The sequence below is a fragment of the Embiotoca jacksoni genome, unplaced genomic scaffold (assembly GCF_022577435.1).
Source record: "Embiotoca jacksoni isolate LCO1_2020_lvr unplaced genomic scaffold, fEmbJac1.0.p SCAF_56, whole genome shotgun sequence".
Lineage (NCBI taxonomy): Eukaryota > Metazoa > Chordata > Actinopteri > Embiotocidae > Embiotoca > Embiotoca jacksoni.
In genome coordinates, this window is record NW_027185410.1 from 789,727 (window position 1) to 810,358 (window position 20,632).

Sequence of the window (20,632 nt, forward strand, 5' to 3'; positions counted from 1 at the left end):
TTCTTCAGCAGGACACACACACACACACACGTTCACTCCGTTTGGAAATTTTTTATTAAGTTACTTTGAACTCTTACAACAGGTGGAGCCGACTCCAGAAACATGTTCGATAAGTTGATAGAAAACATTTGTTTTGTGGGTTGAATAGGAGGAAATTCTTCTGCATTATGTTTGTGTCACAATCCTGAGTTCTTATGAGACATTATGAGCCCAAAAATAGACTGAAACCAACGTGAAAAGTTACATTTTGTAGGAAAACAATCAGCCTGTTAAGAATAATTGGAGCAAATAAATGTGTTTTTAATTGAATTTAAACGTTTAGAAAGTACGAATTTCACTCTGAGACTCTTCTTCCTCTTGTGGATAATAAACATGTAAATACATCGGGAGACAGACTCATAATTCATGTGCATTAAAAGGAAACTTGCTCGGCACTAAAACGTCCCTCTGCATGTTCAGGACGGAGACACAACCAGCTGCAGTAAAACAGGAGGAGCTGCTGAGTCAGCAAAAAGTGCCTAAACAGTGTTGGATCTCTGCTTCCACATACATACAGTTCCTCTGCTGAGAAAAATAGAAATTTATTCTAATATATATATATATATATATATTTATAATTTTCTTCTTTTACATATTTGTTTTTTGTTTTATTGTAAACGAGACATACAGGAACATTAAGATAACACTTTATGACCACCTGCACTTTAAACTAATGAGTCCAGTTGAGCAGAGCTGCTGCTGTTGTGTCGACGTGTTTCTTTTCTAGTTCTTCACTTCTCCCTCAGACCAGTACAAATCTCTGAATGGACTCATCTGATTGAATCAGCTGTTGTACCGAGGAGGTCAGCCCATGTGACATCAGCCCATGTGACTCAGCTGGTGGCTGGATGTTCACTTCTGGATAAAACTACTTGAATGAATTAATACTTCTGCTATACCACCATGTGTTCAATGAAGCCAAAGAAATATAAAAGCTGTTCTGTCAGGAACAAAAACAATCTGCTGCTGAGTTGTTAATTGATGCATACAAATTGTTTTTGCTCTGAAATGATTTAATTTGCATGCATCAATTAAAAGAGCATATAATTAAACAATGTTATCAATTTAACATTATATGGAAGATATGTCAGATATAATTCAACCATTAATGGGAAGATGTATTTCTATATATCTCCATCTGCAGCAGAAGGAACCGAGGCTCCAGTCAGCTGTTTGAACCCATTCAGTTAATAGGGAGTGCTAACAGGAAGCTAACAGCTGTTTCTATATTCAACGACCTCCAAATTCATTCCTTTATATTAACATCAAGGGCGTCCGATATGTGACATCAGTCCCCCCAATAAAAATGTTTTATTTGCAGTTGTGAGTTATCGGTAATCCAGCCAACATTAGCGAGGCAGGTGTCAAACCATCAATGATATGATCCAAATTCTGAGAATACGTGGATGTACTTACAACCCTGTTTCCAAAATAGTTGGGACACTGCGTAAAATGTAAATAAAAAAGGATTATGATGATTTACAAATCATGTAGACTCATATTTAATTGAAAATAGACCGAAGACAACATATAAAATATTGAAACTGAGAAATGATATTGTTTTATGAAAAATATATTATGTTCATTTTGAATTTCAAAAGTTGTGACAGGGTCATGTTTACCACTGTGCTGCATCACCTCTTGTTTTAACAACACTGTATATATTTGAGAACTCAGGAGACCAGTTGCTGGAGTTTTGAAAGTCAAATGTGGTCCCATTCTGGCCTGATAAAGGACTTCATCTTTTTTGGAAACGGGTGTGTATGATTTTAGCCTGTTGGCTTGTTGAGCTTCAGAATGAAGGCACAGATTTAGTGATTTCAGTAACAGTTATTTGTGCTCAGATTTTATGAACTGACCTTTTAATAAACGTTCATTTTGTGGTCAGAAATTGGACATAAAAATAAAAGAAATGTATTCAGAAGCTGTCCTCTGAGGCACCGTGTTAAATGTACAACCCAGTTTCCAAAATAGTTGGGATGCTGCGTAAAATGTAAATAAAAAAGGATTGTGATGATTTACAAATCATGTAGACTCATATTTAATTGAAAATAGACCAAAGACAACATGTTAAATGTTGAAACTGAGAAATTTTAATGTTTTATAAAAAATTTGCTCATTTTGAATTTCAAAAGTTGGGACAGGATCATGTTTACCACTGTGTGGCATCACCTCTTGTTTTAACAACACTGTAAACGTTTGGGGACTGAGAAGACCAGTTGCTGGAGTTTTGAAAGTGAAATTTTGTCCCATTCTTGCCTGATATAGGACTTTGTCTTTTTTTGGAACCGGGGTTGAAGTACAAATTTAGTAATTTCTGCAGTTCTTATGAATTTTAGTTAACTGACCCTTTAATAAACATTCATACAGCATGAGGTCAGAAATGAGATATACAAATAAAAGAAATGTATTCAGAAGTCGTCCGTGTTAAATGTAGATGACTGATACCTGATTTCTCTTCCACGGACTTCACGTTGCTGTTTTCTGTCATCGTTTGTTCGTTACTCGTCCTCCCCCCGCCGCCTCCTGATAACCATGGCAACGGGTCCTTCAGGTAAAGCCTTGATCATGCTCCACGCCTCAAACCGAGTCATGTCCTGCAGACTGACGCCCTGAACCTGCAGCAGCTCGCCACCACTCTGCAGGCCGCTCTGCTCCGCTGCTCCGCCTGAAACACAGGAACTCCATTACAACTCTGGATTTTCATTTTTCTTCAAGTGTATTTGATTTGAGTTGATTAGTAAGAACGCATCACTTCTGAATCCCAGTTGTTTTCTTGTAAGTCCTAATGGACGGTGTGATGCCAGCTGTACCTTGAAAGATCCTGTTGATGACTAAAGGTTTGTCTCCATGAATGGAGCCTCTTCCTCCCTCCAGAGTGAAGCCGACCCCCCCGGCACCTTTCTGCAGCTCCACGGTCACCGGCGGCTCGTGCTCCTCCGCTGCACCGCATCAAAAACAGCTTTTATTGTAGTGAAAGATCTATTTGACAGTGCTGGTGATTAAAAAAAACTGTTGCTGTGGAGAGGCTCCGCCCTCCGACTCACCGCCGGCGTCGGGCTCCTCGCTCCGGCAGCCTCCGGCCTCCCTCCCCTCCTCCCCGGCTCGCTTGCAGACGACCACCACGGCCAGCGTCGGATTGCGGGCCTGACGCACCGCGGCGGTGGCGTCGGTGTGCGTCAGGCCGCGCAGCGTTTGTCCGTTAATGGACAAAACCTCGTCTCCTTTCTGGACGGTTCCCTCCTGAGCCGCCAGGCCGCTGGGAAACACTTTGTGGACCTGAGCAGGAGAGAAGCTGGCGTTTGGTTCATGTGTTGGTGGGAAGTACGAGACTGGATCAATACAACCAGTCAGATCAATATTACAGGAGTTGATGTTTCCTGTTCCAAACAACTTTAATTAACAGATCTGTTCCCCAGCGAAGGGCCAGCAACACAGTGTGGAAACACTTCTATGTGATGAATTAAATGTTTTTGTAAAGATTCTCTAATGCTGAAATCTAATTGTTACACAAAGCCAGTAAAGTATTTTTGTGAACATGCAGGCGATCTTTAAAAACACAACATTTAAAAAACTAAAGTAACTTTTGACCGATTCGAAGCGAAGCCAGAAAGTTCTGCTGGACGTGTGTGAACTTCGACCCCTCAGGTGACAGCAGCAGAAGCAGAATTAAACTATCATTAAAAAGAAAGTTGTTGGAATGAAGTGGTAAACGTACTTCTGGTCCAACTTTTTTGTGTTGCAGGAATTAAATTGAACTATTATGTTTGAAAGATTCAAATGAAAACATGAGAAACCTTTTATTTGCACTTTTTTCAGTTAAATTAAGTTTCAAGGGAAAAAACAAATTGCAGCTTCTTGTCTTTCCGTACCAAATTTCCAAACATCATAACTGACCCATTAAGGAGTGTATTTTCCCATTTAAGCTTTATTTTTGAGTTATTGTTTGCTGATATTGTTGTTGGTCATTTCCAGATGAGAATGTTGACTTGAGTGACATTTTTACTTTTCAGTATGTATGTTTGTCTCTTTAGAAGGTAAATTGAACTGATATAAAAAGTGGAGCTGAGTACCGAGCAGCTCTGGTTGATCCCACCTGGGTCTGATGGTCGGGTTAAACCCAGGTGGATCTGATTCCAGAGACCCTTCCTGATTGGCTGCAGACAGGAAGAGACAGGGTATAAAAGGTGTTGGGTGTTGAGGTGTTTGTTTGTTTGTTTGTTTGTTTCTGTGTGAAAGTGGAGGAGTGCATCCTCTCATGATTTTTTTTTTTGTGTGTTGTTGTTCTTAATCAATTGAATGTATTTTTGGGGGGAATCATTTGCATTACAACTATGGTCATCCACAACACCATCTTATTCAACATAAATCACACCATTCTTATTCTACAGCTTTTAAAATCCCATTTTTTTATGGAAGTTTCTGTGTCACTGACCACCATAACCTCTTTTGATGACAGTATTTGATGAACTGTGATTTAAATCCAGTGACGCCGTAATAAAACCATGATGCTCCATCAGTTAGAAACAGCCGATCCAGATTAGCTGTGTTCGGTGGATTTTCACAATAACAGGAGCATCCAATCAAAAAGTCCTCCAGGACTTTATTAACAATTGTTTCTGGGAAGAAATGTTGCTTAGAAATATTTTGAATGTCATTTTTAACGCTGCAGGATCCACACATTGTTGTAGGATTTAAATTTGAATGAATAGTTCAGCTTACTGTGGGAGCTTTGCTCTCCAGGTCGCTGCCTCCAGCGATGCTGAACCCGAGTCCGGCTCCCTCCTCTTTGTGCAGAATGACCACGTGGATGTCCACCAGTTGCTGTGGAGAAATAAGTCAGCAATTTATTTTAATTTTACATTATTAGTCACATCACATTTTTAACCTGTTTATAACTATGAAGGACTTTAAGCATTGTTCACACTCACAGATTGTGATTTTCATTTCCGGCTCATGTTTCCAACTGGAACATTTCATATTTTCAAAAGCTTTTCTGATGGTGACGTTTCCTGTTTTATTTTGAAAGTCTCTGTCTGTTTGCGTCAGCTCCCCGCGGTTTCCTGCCTGCCACGCCCACCTCACCTGCTCTCTGTTCCCTAATCATCAGGACTCATGCACTCATTTAATAATCTTTTATTTCGAGCCTCTGCGTTTGAGTCCAACCTTCTTCAGAAACTGAACAAAATGAATTCGTTTTAGAAACAATCCAACCACAGAAACACAAATGTAAACTCTCTGTTCCTCTGAAGGGAAATCCAGGGAATCACAAGGATTCCTCGTTTCAGATCTGTGGAGTCGATGAAGTCAATGTTGAGATATTTCCCAGAGGAAATGACAACTTTGCCCTGATGGTGGCGCTAGAGGAGAAGTCATCAGAGTTTCTACCGTAGACTTTCATCATTCTTTCGTTTGATGAAAAAGCAAATATTAAAATGCAGTTCTGGGTTTAAACGCTTCAGGATTTCAGGGCTGAAATACGTTTTTTGGTGATTATTGTCAAGCGAGTGCATCATGAAAAGAGACCAGCGTGAGTTTGAGTATATCACAAAATGTAAATATAAAAGGTCAAAGGTTACTGTTAAGGATTAAAACACAATGTGCAGCAACAAAATGAATGTGTTGACTTTAATCCATAAATCACCTGTTTATGATTGGTGCACTGGTTTTGTTCCTCAAAGTCTAAGAAACACCATGAAACATCTTTCTTTTTATTTTGAAAACTTTTTTTTCCCCAGAAGGCGATATTAAGATGAATATTAATCTTATGTCTGTGGTTTAAGTATAATGATAATCAAGAAATGCTTTTTTATTTTAGTTTTGGAGGGAGACAGACTTTATCAATTTGGTGACGACACCATTAATATTACATAGTTATGTACTTTATTTTGGACAGTATAACCTGATGATGTATTTCCTGTTGTTTTTCTATTCTTCTTAATGAGTAAATTATGTTTCTTTATAATGATGAAAGTATCTGCAGCCTTTTTACTTTAAACTAAAATCCACAAGTTTCAGAACTTGAATTATTGAAAGTGGTTGACATGATTTTTTTTTTTTTTTAATTCTACCTTCAGTGTTTCTTGGTCGAAAGCTTTGACTTCCTGGATCATCCTCTGTACTTCCTGCGAGGGGATGGCTGACAGGACGGAGTGAGCAGAAGTGAAGGCCGCCTCGTCGTGAGGCGCCCCCCCGCCTCGCTCAATGGTACACTCCGTCAGGGAGGCCAAGCTGCGTTCACAGACACACAAACACTTTACGCACCAGGTTATTAACTGCGTGCGACTGTGGTGAATCCGACATTTTGCTCTGACAATAAAAACGGAAAGCTTCTTCTCTAAGGAAACAGGAAGTGACTCTTTTTAATCTGAAACCACTTCCTGTTGAATATAAAACTGGCTGGATTTAAATATTAAAACAGAACATCGGACCTCTCTGTGGAAGTCTTACCTGAGAGAGAAACTTCTGTCGCTGCTGTCCACGCCCAGGTCTGACCTCGGACGGTCGGTACCGTCCGATGTGGGGGGGTCCTGCGGGTCGGGGGAGCGAGGGTTACCATGGCAGCAGAGGGGTAGAGAGCGCATCAACGCTTGTGAAACCTGCAACGAATAGAATTAAACACAAATCATATTATTTTTGAGCCAAAAGCATTTGAGACAATTAGATTGGAAATAAAAATGCATATTTGAATGTTAAACACGGTAATATTTATAATTTCAATGTTTTAAGGGTAAAATGGAGAATAAACTGATAAAATAATAACATGGATGTACATTTGTACAGCAAAACATACTGAGGGAAAGGAAAAAATACAGTAAAATAAAAAATATAGAACATACACAGGCAATAAATTACTAAAGAACCAAAATATTTCCTTGTTTTAAGGGAAAATTAAGTCAAAATTGAGAAAATACAATGATAAAATAACAGCAAAAAATACTGAGGGGAAGACAAAAGTACAGTATTAAAATATACCAGGCAATAAATTACTAAGAAAAACCAAAATATTTCAACAGTAATATGATATAACAGCTATGTTTGCTTTATTAAATAAAATAGTTTCTCAGATTACCTGGTTACTGAAGGCGATGATTTTCCCTAAACTTTCTCCCTCCAGGCCTCTCGGAGTGAGACTCTCTGTGGGCGGAGCCACAGTCTGAGTGGTCCTCAGCCTGCCGTGTCCTCCGTCCCCCTCCGTCCCATCAGAGTTATTGTCCCCTGCGTTCTGATTGGCTCTCAGCGACGCTGCGGGCGGTCGGACTCTGGACTCTGTGGACCCGTTGGGATCCACATGTTCCAGCTCAGACTCCTGGTTGGCCGGTCGGACTGAATGCGAATCATCAGAGGGAGGGGGGTCGGGGGGGGTCTGGAGGGAGGACGGTTCGGCTTCGGAGGACTTGGATGTAGTTTGAGCTTCGTCAGAGGCGGCGGAGAGGTCGACGTCCCGACCGGATGCAGGCGGGTCGGACTGGACCTCTCGCTGGGATCCGGGTTTGCTCTTCTCAGGATCTCCCTGTGAGGGACGGCAGGGACTCCTGGACTCCTCCACCAGAGGAAGGGAGGAGGAAGGGGCCACGGCCCTCTGGTTGGCCCCCGTCTCCGGACCCTCTGGACTGGAAAAGGTCTCAAAGGAGTGAATCTTTTGTTTGATTGACAGGTTGGCAGCAGATGAGGCAGATCTGACTCCGAAATTTCTGCCGAAGCCCGACGTCGACCTCTGCTCGGAGGGTTTGGGCTGCTTCTTCGGGCCCTGCTCGTCACGGATCTTCCTCAGACTCTGGCGAAACCAGGCCGGCTTGGGGGCCACCGGGGGCCCCGCCTTCGCTGCCGGAGGAGCTTCAGATGTGTTTTCAGAAGTCATGTCGGACAGCGGGTCCGAAGTCACGTCGGCGGCGGTGCCATTGAGCTCGGAGGTGTTTTCTTCGTCGCTCATGGCGCCGAGGATGCTGTGGACGCCGACCGGCTGCGAGCTGTCGGCAACGTGTTGGATCTCGGGCAGCTCTTCGGGGGAGCCGTTGGAAAGCCGAACCCAGGGATCCTGAAGCTGCTCCTGGGTGTGGTGTTCGATACGAGCCTGCCTCCTCAGAGCTCCTCTCTTCGGCTGCGAGCAGAGAACGGCTGACGAATCACCTGAACGCACAAACACGGAGGACAGAAGAGCTGAGTGCGTTTCAGACATGTTCACGTCACAAACACACAGATGTTCCTGCTGCTACTCATCCAGGTCTCCTCCGGTGGAAAGAAGAAGTACGGAGGCACGTCGAGGACAATTCTTTCAAACACAATCAAAAGTCATTTTAAATTCTATTTGTCAGACTTTGTTTCGATGAAAGTTCATCCACCGGAGACTTAAACTGAACCTCATGGTGTCGTTAAAGATCAGGATGTATTTTATAGGAATCGCTGATGTCATTAATATCATGCAACTCGTTTTAAAAGCTGCAATATTTCACAAAAATACTAAAACATGAAGCTTGTGATTGGAGACACTGAAGATGAACAGTCGACCAAAACATGGAAGTCTTTTATTTAGGATTATATTTTTCATCATTTCAGTTTTGCATGCCGGCCGACGTCATGTCTCCAGGACATTATATTTATCGTCTTTTGACGAACTGCAAATATGTTCATACAGATCATATTTAAGCAACATTACACGAGAGGGTGATGCTTTAATGTCATTATTGGCACGACAGTAACCGAAAGCATCACTGAAGTCACACGGCGTAACATGAAATCTAAATGTTTTCATATTGTGGAGTGATTCGCTCTCAAAATATAAAACACGGTGTTAGTGTGATCTCCGTTTCCATGGCAACACTAACAACTGGAAATCAATCAGTAGACTCTTATGGGTCCAAATGGGTCATTTAATAGACCTATAACAAGTAGAAACTACATTATATTACATATTATATGAAACTCTATTCTAATTCTATTTCCCCATTGAGGAGGTGGAGTGATATTTCTAACGATGAGCAGGATGTGATGTCATGATGATTTGTTTCAGATGTTCAGTTGACCAATCAGATCTCTGGGGGTGGAGCTACTGGTTGTATAATAGTGCTTCCCGTCATGCACAAAATAAATAGCACTCTTAGACACAGACGTTATAGACAGATTGTGGTTTAGTTTGATACAGAAACAGACTCGATACACAGCATGCTGATTTATATTTAACCTCCATCTTGGCCTCAGTTACTGGGACTTGCATCATGTATTTTTCTATAGCTTTTCCCCCTAAGTATGGCCTTAATAATGTACATTAATATCATATGATTCACTCCCATATGCATTACACACTGTGTATGGTGTCAGGTTCAGTGGAAATACTACCTTCAAACATGTGGCGCGTCAGCTAATTTCAAGTGAAGTAAAACTCGTCCTAAATATTGACCCCTGACAGCTCGATTGGCTGCTGCAGCCCCAGTTGAGCTCTATCATCACATCCTGACTGGATTAAATCTACTGACACAGAAAAACTCTGCCTCAAACAGGAAATGTGACTTTCCACTGAAATACTGAAAATCACAGCAGCAGGTTGAGTTTGCTGTCACACATGTTGATCATGAAGATGTTCCAGCAGTGACGCTGCATTCAGGTAAACGGGAGGTAAAATCACTGGTGTCCTACCTGGATGTAGCCGGCCGTCGGTGCACACTGCAGTGAAATCTTCGCTGCTCCCCTCTGACTGCTCTCTTCGTCGCTCTGCTTCCTGCTACACAAACAGGAAGTATTGTATCACGACAACTTCTCTAGCAGCAACCACAGTGAAGTGCAGTGTTGTCGCCTGCTTCCGCTCAGACACTCGTCCACATCACTGCTGCTTCAGTCAGAAACGTATCAGAACCAGCAAGAAGCAGGACGCATATCATCACATGCATGCAGACTAAGTATGTCTGGACATTATGCTCCACCTCAGGATGATCTGAATCACTTTCATCTTGGATGAGTCTGCAGGAATAATAATATTAATAGTAATAAACTTTATTTGTAAAGCAACTTTCATACAAGAAATGCAGCTCAAAGTGCTTTACAATGACATGCAGTGTTTCACATAAAGGAACATTTGAAAATATAGAAAAGAAATAATTAAACACAAATAGAGTTAAAATATGAAATAAAGCAATACGCATTTTAAAGGCGCGGTAGTTCCCTAACATCTGCAGGTAGTTTGTTCCACAGCTTTGGAGCAGAAGCAACTGACAGAAGCTGAACCGCAGGTTTCCTTTCGACTGTTTCTGGGAACCTCCAATAAACCAGCACAGCACAAAATATATGTCCAAGGCCAAAAAGAGGAAGTCGCGTGCCTGTTATGTCGTGAGGTGGTGAGTTAGGAGGTTGTCCTGCAGCTGTAACCTCAACTACAGCAGTTGTCATGCACAGATTGTTGAAAGAATTAACATTAAAAAACATCCGAGTGTAACTGTTTATTTCCAAAACTATAGATATTGATCTGTTGCTATAATAGCAACATTACCCGCGTATGGACGGTGGTGTCCACATTTATTTGGCCATTGAGTCAAAAAAGGCAAAAGGAAATCTATTTTTAATGTATATTTTCTTCGAACCTGAAGGCATTCCTTTACAAAAGGTTTTAAGGCTGCAAAAAATGACTTTATTAATGTTATTAAATAACGTTATTGTTAATTTATTCATTGGTTATGAATGAGAACAACTTCTCGGTTGCTTTCCTAAAAACTGCTTCTCTGAGCATGGATCCATTATGTCTGCAGTTGTAAATGTTCACAGGCGGTCTGAATGGATTATAACGGATTTATGAAGCATGAACACAATAAACTACAACTTATAAACACAATAAAGGGATTTGCTTTATCACGAAGTAGTGCCAAAAATATATATAGAAACTTAATGCAATCAAACACGGTCAAATGATGTAAATAAAAAGGATCCCACCGTTCTCTGTACCACCCGACTGAGCCGACAGATTTATCTTTTCTTAAATGATAAAATAAACAAAGCACACAGCATGCGGTCAAACGGAGAAAGTCTCCTCACATACGTTTCTGAACAGTAACCTCAGGATCTTTTGCAAGGCCTTGTATATGCTGCTGAAGAGCTGCCGGCGGTGAGAGGAGGAGGCGTGTTAGTCCGTTCAGAGGAGGCGTGATTGGTGCAGAGAAGGAAACATGATTAGAAGAAGCAGCGTTGGCACGCTGAGAGAAGGAAGTCAGAGTGAAAGTAAAAAAGATGCAGATGGAGCGTGTTCGCTCTCACACATACTTTCAACTTCCTTATATGGGCATACACATACTCCTCCATATATGAACACGTGAGTCATGTGAAACATATTTTTGTGATCAACAGGTTGCAGAAAAAACACCAGTGTTGTGTTCCAGATGACGTACTTCCTCCAGTACTAACAAATAGAGCTCTTCCATGTCAGGACTCTGACTTGTGGCGCAGGAATTTATAGAGTCGTGTTGTTTCAAATCTCACACTGCCGTTCTGCACTGACAGGAAATGACCTCATCATTTGACCACATGAGCCTCCAAAATATCTGCAGCTTTAATTATTTTACCCAGAAATCAACGTGTTTTTGTGTCCTCTGTTTAACACTCAATAAACACACTGATTCTTCTGTCCAGCAGCAGTGGAGAAGAAACACTTTGTGTTCAGGAACAGCTGCAGCTTCCTCACACGCTTTTAATTTGAAAATCCTTTACGTCGGTGGCCCCGCCCCTTCCTCTACGGAGCCAAGATGGCGACTGTTTAGGGTGGAAAGTGTCCAGAGTTTCACACTTCTTGTTTTGGAGCGTTCTGAGTGATTCATCCTGGATGATGATGTTTCTGTACTGACAGACTGAACACACTGATGGACTCAGAGTAGAGAGAGGTAGTACACAAGTACAACATCTGGAACACAAGAACAACATCTGGAACACAAGTACAACATCTGGAACACAAGAACAACATCTGGAACACAAGTACAACATCTGGAACACAAGTACAACATCTGGAACACAAGTACAACATCTGGAACAACATCTGGAACACAAGTACAACATCTGGAACACAAGAACAACATTTGGAACTGGAACACAAGTACAACATCTGGAACACAAGAACAACATCTGGAACACAAGAACAACATCTGGAACACAAGGACAACATCTGGAACACAAGTACAACATCTGGAAGATAGCAGCTAAGTGTTAAATAGGTTTTAAAGAAATGGTGCACCAAAACAATACTGAAAAAAAAAGTACTTTTACAGCTTCTTCATTCATAACCGTTCCCTGTTGTGCGTTTGGAGTTGTGTACCTGACAGCTGGTGTGTGACGATGACTCCAGTCCTTCATCCCTGACTGGGGATCCTCTGCTGGAGCCACTGGAGTCACCGATATACCCGTCCTCACTGGTCCCATCCTGAGGCCAGCAGGGTCGACGGGGACCAGCACACACTCTGCAGCTGGACTACACACACACACACACACACACACACACACACACACACACACACACACACACACACACACACACACACACACACACACACACACACAGAAAACAGCGGCGTGTGTTATATGAACATGCGTGAACACTTCCTTTAGCTGCTGTGTGGACACACTGTGCCTCATTTTATACAAGGAGTTCTTCCCCGACTCTGAACTCCCCCCCAGTCTGCAGGGAATTCTACTTCTGTTCATAAACAGAGGACATGTAGACATGGATGGATGGATGGTTGTATGATGGTTGTGGTTGGATGATGGATGGATGGATGGATGGATGGATGGATGGATGGATGGATGGATGGATGGATGGATGGATGGATGGATGGATGGATGGATGGATGATGGATGGATGGTTGTATGATGGATGTGGTTGGATGATGGATGGATGGATGGATGGATGGATGATGGATGGATGGTTGTATGATGGATGGATGATGGATGGATGATGGATGGATGGATGGATGATGGATGGATGATGGATGGATGGATGATGGATGGAAGATGGATGGATGGATGGATGGATGGATGGATGGATGGATGGATGGATGATGGATGGATGGATGGATGGATGGATGGATGGATGGATGGATGGATGGATGGATGGATGGATGGATGGATGGATGGATGGATGGATGAATGGATGGAAGATGGATGGATGGATGGATGGATGATGGATGGATGATGGATGGATGGATGGATGGATGATGGATGGATGGATGGATGGATGGATGGATGGATGGATGGATGGATGGATGGATGGAAGATGGATGGATGGATGGATGATGGATGGATGGATGGATGGATGGATGGATGGATGGATGGATGGATGGATGGATGATGGATGGATGGTTGTATGATGGATGGATGATGGATGGATGATGGATGATGGATGGATGGATGGATGGATGGATGGATGGATGGATGGATGATGGATGGATGATGGATGGATGGATGATGGATGGAAGATGGATGGATGGATGGATGGATGGATGGATGGATGATGGATGGATGGATGGATGGATGGATGGATGGATGATGGATGGATGGATGGATGGATGGATGGATGGATGGATGGATGGATGGATGGATGGATGGATGGATGGATGGATGGATGGATGGATAGATGGATGGATGGATGGATGGATGAATGGATGGAAGATGGATGGATGGATGGATGATGGATGGATGATGGATGGATGGATGGATGGATGGATGGATGATGGATGGATGGATGGATGGATGGATGGATGGATGGATGGATGGATGGATGGAAGATGGATGGATGGATGGATGATGGATGGATGGATGGATGATGGATGGATGGATGGATGGATGGATGGATGGATGGATGGATGGATGGATGGATGGATGGATGGATGGATGATGGATGATGGATGGAAGATGGATGGATGGATGGATGGATGGATGGATGGATGGATGGATGGATGATGGATGGATGGATGGAAGATGGATGGATGGATGGAAGATGGATGGATGGATGGAAGATGGATGGATGGATGATGGATGGATGGATGGATGATGGATGGATGGATGGATGGTTGTATGATGGATGGATGATGGATGGATGATGGATGGATGGATGGATGATGGATGGATGATGGATGGATGGATGATGGATGGAAGATGGATGGATGGATGGATGGATGGATGGATGGATGGATGGATGATGGATGGATGGATGGATGGATGGATGGATGGATGGATGGATGGATGGATGGATGGATGGATGGATGGATGGATGGATGGATGGATGAATGGATGGAAGATGGATGGATGGATGGATGGATGATGGATGGATGATGGATGGATGGATGGATGGATGATGGATGGATGGATGGATGGATGGATGGATGGATGGATGGATGGATGGATGGATGGATGGATGGAAGATGGATGGATGGATGGATGATGGATGGATGGATGGATGGATGGATGGATGGATGGATGGATGGATGGATGGATGATGGATGGATGGTTGTATGATGGATGGATGATGGATGGATGATGGATGATGGATGGATGGATGGATGGATGGATGGATGGATGGATGGATGGATGATGGATGGATGATGGATGGATGGATGATGGATGGAAGATGGATGGATGGATGGATGGATGGATGGATGGATGATGGATGGATGGATGGATGGATGGATGGATGGATGGATGGATGGATGGATGGATGGATGGATGGATGGATGGATGGATGGATGGATGGATGGATGGATGGATGGATGGATGGATGGATAGATGGATGGATGGATGGATGGATGAATGGATGGAAGATGGATGGATGGATGGATGATGGATGGATGATGGATGGATGGATGGATGGATGGATGGATGATGGATGGATGGATGGGTGGATGGATGGATGGATGGATGGATGGATGGATGGAAGATGGATGGATGGATGGATGATGGATGGATGGATGGATGATGGATGATGGATGGATGGATGGATGGATGGATGGATGGATGGATGGATGGATGGATGGATGGATGGATGGATGATGGATGATGGATGGAAGATGGATGGATGGATGGATGGATGGATGGATGGATGGATGGATGGATGATGGATGGATGGATGGAAGATGGATGGATGGATGGAAGATGGATGGATGGATGGAAGATGGATGGATGGATGATGGATGGATGGATGGATGATGGATGGATGGATGGATGATGGATGGATGGATGGATGATGGATGTGGTACCTTGTGTCCCTGGTGTGATGGATTGATCTGACTGGACACGTTGGCAGCAGACTTGTAGGGGATGTTATAATCTTCATCAGGATACACAGGAACTGACAATCTGTTGTCAGACCAGGTCTCTGTCAGAGGCTAGAGGACACAAAGAGGACAGGGACATAGAGATGACATATAGAGGACAGAGACACATAGAGGGCATATAAAGGACAGGGACACAGAGATGACATATAGAGGACATATAGAGGACAGGGACTTATAGAGGACATATAAAGGACAGGGACACATAGAGGACATATAGAGGGCAGGGACATATAGAGAACATATAAAAGACAGGGACACATAGAGGACATATAGAGGACAGGGACATATAGAGGACATATAAAGGACAGGGACACAGAGATGACATATAGAGGACATATAGAGGACAAGGACATAGAGGACAAATAGAGGACAGGGACATATAGAGGAAAGGAACATATAGAAGACATATAGAGGACAGGGACATATAGAGGACACATAGAGGACAGGAAGAGATGAAACATGAGACCACACCCTCACAAATCAAATCAAAAATTAGGAAATGTGAGGAAGTTGTAGAAGAAGCAGCGGTTAGTTCTCCCTTGTCACGCTGTTTGACGCCGTCTCCATGGAGACGTGTCGGCGTACCTTGGGCGTGTCCAGGCTGTGGACACGGGCCGACAGGTGGTGCTGTGCGTTGCGGTGGTTGAGGAGGGCGAGGCAGCGGTTGTGCTGGAGGCTGCTGGTGTTGTCGCTGCAGGAACGCGTCATCGCCGTCTTCTGCGCCCGCCGAACCGTCAGCTGACTGGAAGTCCTCTCGAGGCAGCGCTCACATCGCTGCCGGCCGTGAGAGCAGGACTCCGGTCGACGCAGTCCTAGGACATATAATAAATAACATACAATCAATAACATACAATCAATAGCATACAGTAAATAACATACAATCAATGACATACAATCAATAACATAAAATAAATAGCATACAATAAATAACATACAATCAATGACATACAATCAATAACATAAAATAAATAGCATACAATAAATAACATACAATCAATAGCATACAATCAATAACATACAATCAATAACATAAAATAAATAGCATACAATAAATAACAAAATAAATAGCATACAATAAATAACATATAATCAATAACATAAAATCAATAACATACAATAAATAACATACAATCAATAACGTAAAATAAATAGCATACAATAAATAACATACAATCAATAACATACAATAAATTACATACAATAAATAGCATACAATAAATAACATACAATCAATAACATACAATCAATAGCATACAGTAAATAACATACAATCAATGACATACAATCAATAACATAAAATAAATAGCATACAATAAATAACATACAATAAATTACATACAATAAATTACATACAATAAATATCATACAATAAATAACATACAATAAATTACATACAATAAATAGCACACAATAAATAACATACAATAAATAACATGCAATAAATAACACACAATAAATAAACGCAATAAATAACACACAATAAATAAACGCAATAAATAACACACAATAAATAACACGCAATAAATAACACACAATAAATAACACGCAATAAATAACATGCAATAAATAACATGCAATAAATAACAGTAGCTATCAATAGCTAATAAGCTCTTTCACCATCGATCAGTGTTGCATTTGAAAATGAATGAAATCTGAACTGTTTGCACTAAATAATGTTTAATAGAAGAATACTTTTACAGATGAACATCAGTTTATTTCTCAGCCTGTTAAATCACGTCTTCATGTTCACGTGGAGATTTGTGAAGTCTGAGAAAATATTTATTTATTTAATTTCTTAATCTCTATGGCCGCTCCGGGGCTCCGAACATTTGAGTCCAAACTCCTTCAAACTGACCGTACGAGCCACGTTCTGATAAATCTATTAAGTTACATTATAGGAGGTGCAATATAATAATAATAATAATAATAATAATAATAATAATAACATTTATTTGTAAAGCACCTTTCATACAAGAAATGCAGCTCAAAGTGCTTCACAACAAGAAAATGACCTGCAGTGTTTCACATACAAAGGAACATCTAAAAATATAGAAAATAAATAAAATACACAAATTGAGTTAATATATAAAATAAAGTAAAATGCATTTTAAAGGTAAAGTAGTTCAAAGTGCACCAGATCTTCAGGAGCAGCGAGTTAAAGGCCAAACTAAGGAGACATGTTTAGAGTCTGATGATGTAGAAGTCACCTCGGTAACATTAAATCTGGGTGTGATGAATAAAAATAGATATGAATAAACGCCTATGATCTGAGATAAACTGGTAAATGAACGGTGATAAAATGTCAGCATTTAACAGAGGAAGACAACATGAGTGGAGATAAATACGTGACAACGTTTCAGACCGACCACGAAAATGAACATTAATAATGTGGACAATGAATAATGAACAAATAAGTGTGTTACCGTCGATGCTCCACTGGCTCTTATCCTTCCTCTGCTTGCTGTTTTCAACGGCCTCAGCAATGGCGTCGTTCAGCTGCTGCTCCGACACCTGCGACACAGAGAGGACGGACATTAACCTCACAGGACAATAATCAATAATCAATAATCAATAATCAGACTGAAGTATCGATACTCAGAGAGAAAAATAAACTGTTCACAGGGTGTACAAAGGACGACATACAAGAATAAAGAGTCCCAGGATGTAAAAGTATGCTTTGCGTTCTAGTGGTTAAGTCGTAAAAACACCGTTGCTAGGCAACGGCAATGTGGAGGGCGTCTAGAAGCCACAGAGGCTAAAATTGTATCAAGCTAACAGGAAATGCAAAGACACAGAAGGAAAAGATGAGGTCGTTGGAAAAGAAAGAAAATGATCTAAGTTATGAAGATAAACTCTACATGAATGAAATTACAATATATTATCTGAACATCCAACCAAACATGAACTTCAATGACCTCTGACCTTTCTGGAAACATCAGCAAACTCGAGGCTTATAAAACATTTAGAGTTTCAACATCATGAATACCACAAGAGATTCTTATGGACTCTCCTCTGTACACGGTGAATACGACAACATTTGAACGCAGCATAATTACAGATTTAGGAATTTAGCAAGATATTTAATTTTTTAAGTAAGACATTAAGTCATTTATGACCCTTTTATCAAGACTTACATTTTTGGTTTTTATGGGACTTATTGAAAATAAGAAGAGGTAGAATGAAGGTTGAACTTTATCTGAGTAGTTTCACATGAACAGAGTAAATAATAAATAAATAAAAACAATGAATCGGAGCCAAAATGGTCCATGTGGTCCTTCAGAGAACAACGAGTCTGGGACATTGTTGTTTGCCTTTCACTTAAAACTCAATCTCAAGTGAAGTGAGGAGAGAAAATAGGAGACACTGTTTCCCCTGAGCTCGTCTTCTCAGGCAGAGTGCCGCACATGAACTGACATTTACCAGAATAAATCTATTTGGTTTATCATTTCTAAAAGTGATTTCTATTGTTCAAAGATCCACTTGGCTGTTGATGATGAAACGGAGGCGCTCCATACTTTGGGGTCGGGGTGTCGGCTGGTGATGATGTGGACCGGACCTGGCGGGCACTGGCTCAGAACTGTGTACACGTCATTCAGCGCCATGTTGTACACCACGGTGTCGTTGATCTCCATGATCTCGTCCCCACACCTGGAAGTTCAGGGACAACTCATCAGAGTCTCAAATATATTGATCCTAAGTGCATCAGTGAAATGTTGACTAACAATATATTTGATTTTTTTTCTGCTAAAATATCTGATTATGCAGTAAAATATCCACATAAAGCGACATTAAACTTTGTCATACTGATCTTTCACTGTGTCGCTAACAAGGAAACACTCGGCTGGACTTAAACAGAAAAACTCCACAATGTGTTAATTCAAATGTAACTAAAAATATGATATTTTCCTCATCTTAACTAAAAGGTTAACAAATTTAAATATATGTTTTTGTTGAAAAAAAATACATGAATGTATAATGATGATGTGCCTGTAGACCAAAGACCTGTTAACTGTTGCATTTTATTGTGAGGCACAAAACATGACAGAAAATAATCAAGGAAAAATGTATTTATTGGAAGTACCTTACGAAACTCTACTACTTACTTACATCATATACATGCAGGAAATTACTGCATCTTCCTTTTTAGGACCTGGATTTGAAATTATTTTCCTGCAGAAGGTATTTCAGTCCTCTTTTGAAACCGTGATGACCGTGACGCTCGCTCACCTCAGTCGTCCATCCATGTGAGCCACAGATCCGGGAGACAGGGTGTGGATGTAGATCCCCGGGCAGCCGTCCCCGGACGGGACGCAGCACAGCCCGATCCCCAGACCGACACCAGCCTCTGGGATATCACATATTTAATATGACACTCAGTTTCATCAATTCGATCATGACTTTTAGCATTTACGCCCAAATAAACCAATTTTGGTGAAAAGTGACTTATCTTGGCTTGTAAACCACACAATTAGAAAGCCTGCATTAAAACTGGGGGGTAGAGTTATAAAGATGTGAGTCTTCAGCAGGCAGGACGAAAAAACACAAAGACAGTCACTGGTTGCATTATGGGAAATTTAGGATTCAACTTTTTTGAGCATAACCCACATCAGGGACAAAAAATCAGGATTCGCTGAATAAAATGTGAACCTCAGAAGAGAAGCGAGTGGTGAGTGGAGACTTCTGTGATTTTCAATGCGAAGATGAATTAAATGTTAAAATCCAAATGTTGAGCTTCCACTTATGAGGCCGACCTTTCTGCAGGACGATGTCCATCATGATGCGGTCTCGGGGTTTAGCGGGCTGACCCGGGACGTTCAGGGCGTCGCCGCAGCTGTTCAGGTAGTTGTAGTCGCCCATGTCGGCGCTGACCCGGGCCATGCCTGTGGTGGAGCTGAGGGAGCGGGACCGGCACAGCTGGGCCACCTGCGCCTGACCACACAGGGCCCCGACGCGCAGGCTGGTCCGCACCACCAGCGTCAGGAGGCCCTTCTTGATCTGCTGCAAAGACATTTCAGGGGAAACTTCAGATTTCAGATGTGAATGCTTGTATCAGCTGCAACGATCCTTAAAGTGGCCTGGTACATCCAGGCCAATTTAAAATGTAGTCTCACTGAACAGAGGTGAGTTTTTAGTTTGAATGTGTCTGTCTGAGACTGAAGAGGGTTTTTATGACAGGAATAACACCAGAAGGCTGCTGCTGGTTTCATCGTTGGCCTTCACGTGTTGTTTTCCATAAATTGAAAACACTCCAGTCTCATCACGGTCCTCCCGCTTGATGGATTTGACTCCCTGCTACT

At 41.8% G+C, this 20,632-nt stretch overlaps 1 protein-coding gene across 3 annotated transcripts in view; it reads right to left on the reverse strand.

The window, feature by feature from the left end:
* Positions 1-36: 36 nt before the first annotated feature.
* Positions 37-20,632, reverse strand: part of il16 (interleukin 16) — a 43,556-nt gene continuing 22,960 nt past the window's right edge. The window contains exons 12-27 of one of the 3 annotated variants that reach the window (XM_069172913.1): positions 20,087-20,333; positions 19,563-19,680; positions 18,851-18,983; positions 17,759-17,846; positions 15,921-16,147; positions 15,258-15,386; positions 12,326-12,478; positions 11,063-11,119; positions 9,673-9,757; positions 7,112-8,169; positions 6,490-6,638; positions 6,111-6,270; positions 4,762-4,863; positions 3,087-3,318; positions 2,853-2,981; positions 37-2,707 (exon numbers count right to left, since the gene is read on the reverse strand). In XM_069172913.1, coding sequence (XP_069029014.1) covers positions 2,541-2,707; positions 2,853-2,981; positions 3,087-3,318; positions 4,762-4,863; positions 6,111-6,270; positions 6,490-6,638; positions 7,112-8,169; positions 9,673-9,757; positions 11,063-11,119; positions 12,326-12,478; positions 15,258-15,386; positions 15,921-16,147; positions 17,759-17,846; positions 18,851-18,983; positions 19,563-19,680; positions 20,087-20,333 — 3,234 coding nt within the window. In that variant the 3' untranslated portion in view covers positions 37-2,540. The remainder of the gene's footprint in view (positions 2,708-2,852; positions 2,982-3,086; positions 3,319-4,761; positions 4,864-6,110; positions 6,271-6,489; positions 6,639-7,111; positions 8,170-9,672; positions 9,758-11,062; positions 11,120-12,325; positions 12,479-15,257; positions 15,387-15,920; positions 16,148-17,758; positions 17,847-18,850; positions 18,984-19,562; positions 19,681-20,086; positions 20,334-20,632) is intronic. The other 2 variants (XM_069172915.1, XM_069172914.1) reach the window with 2 other exon arrangements.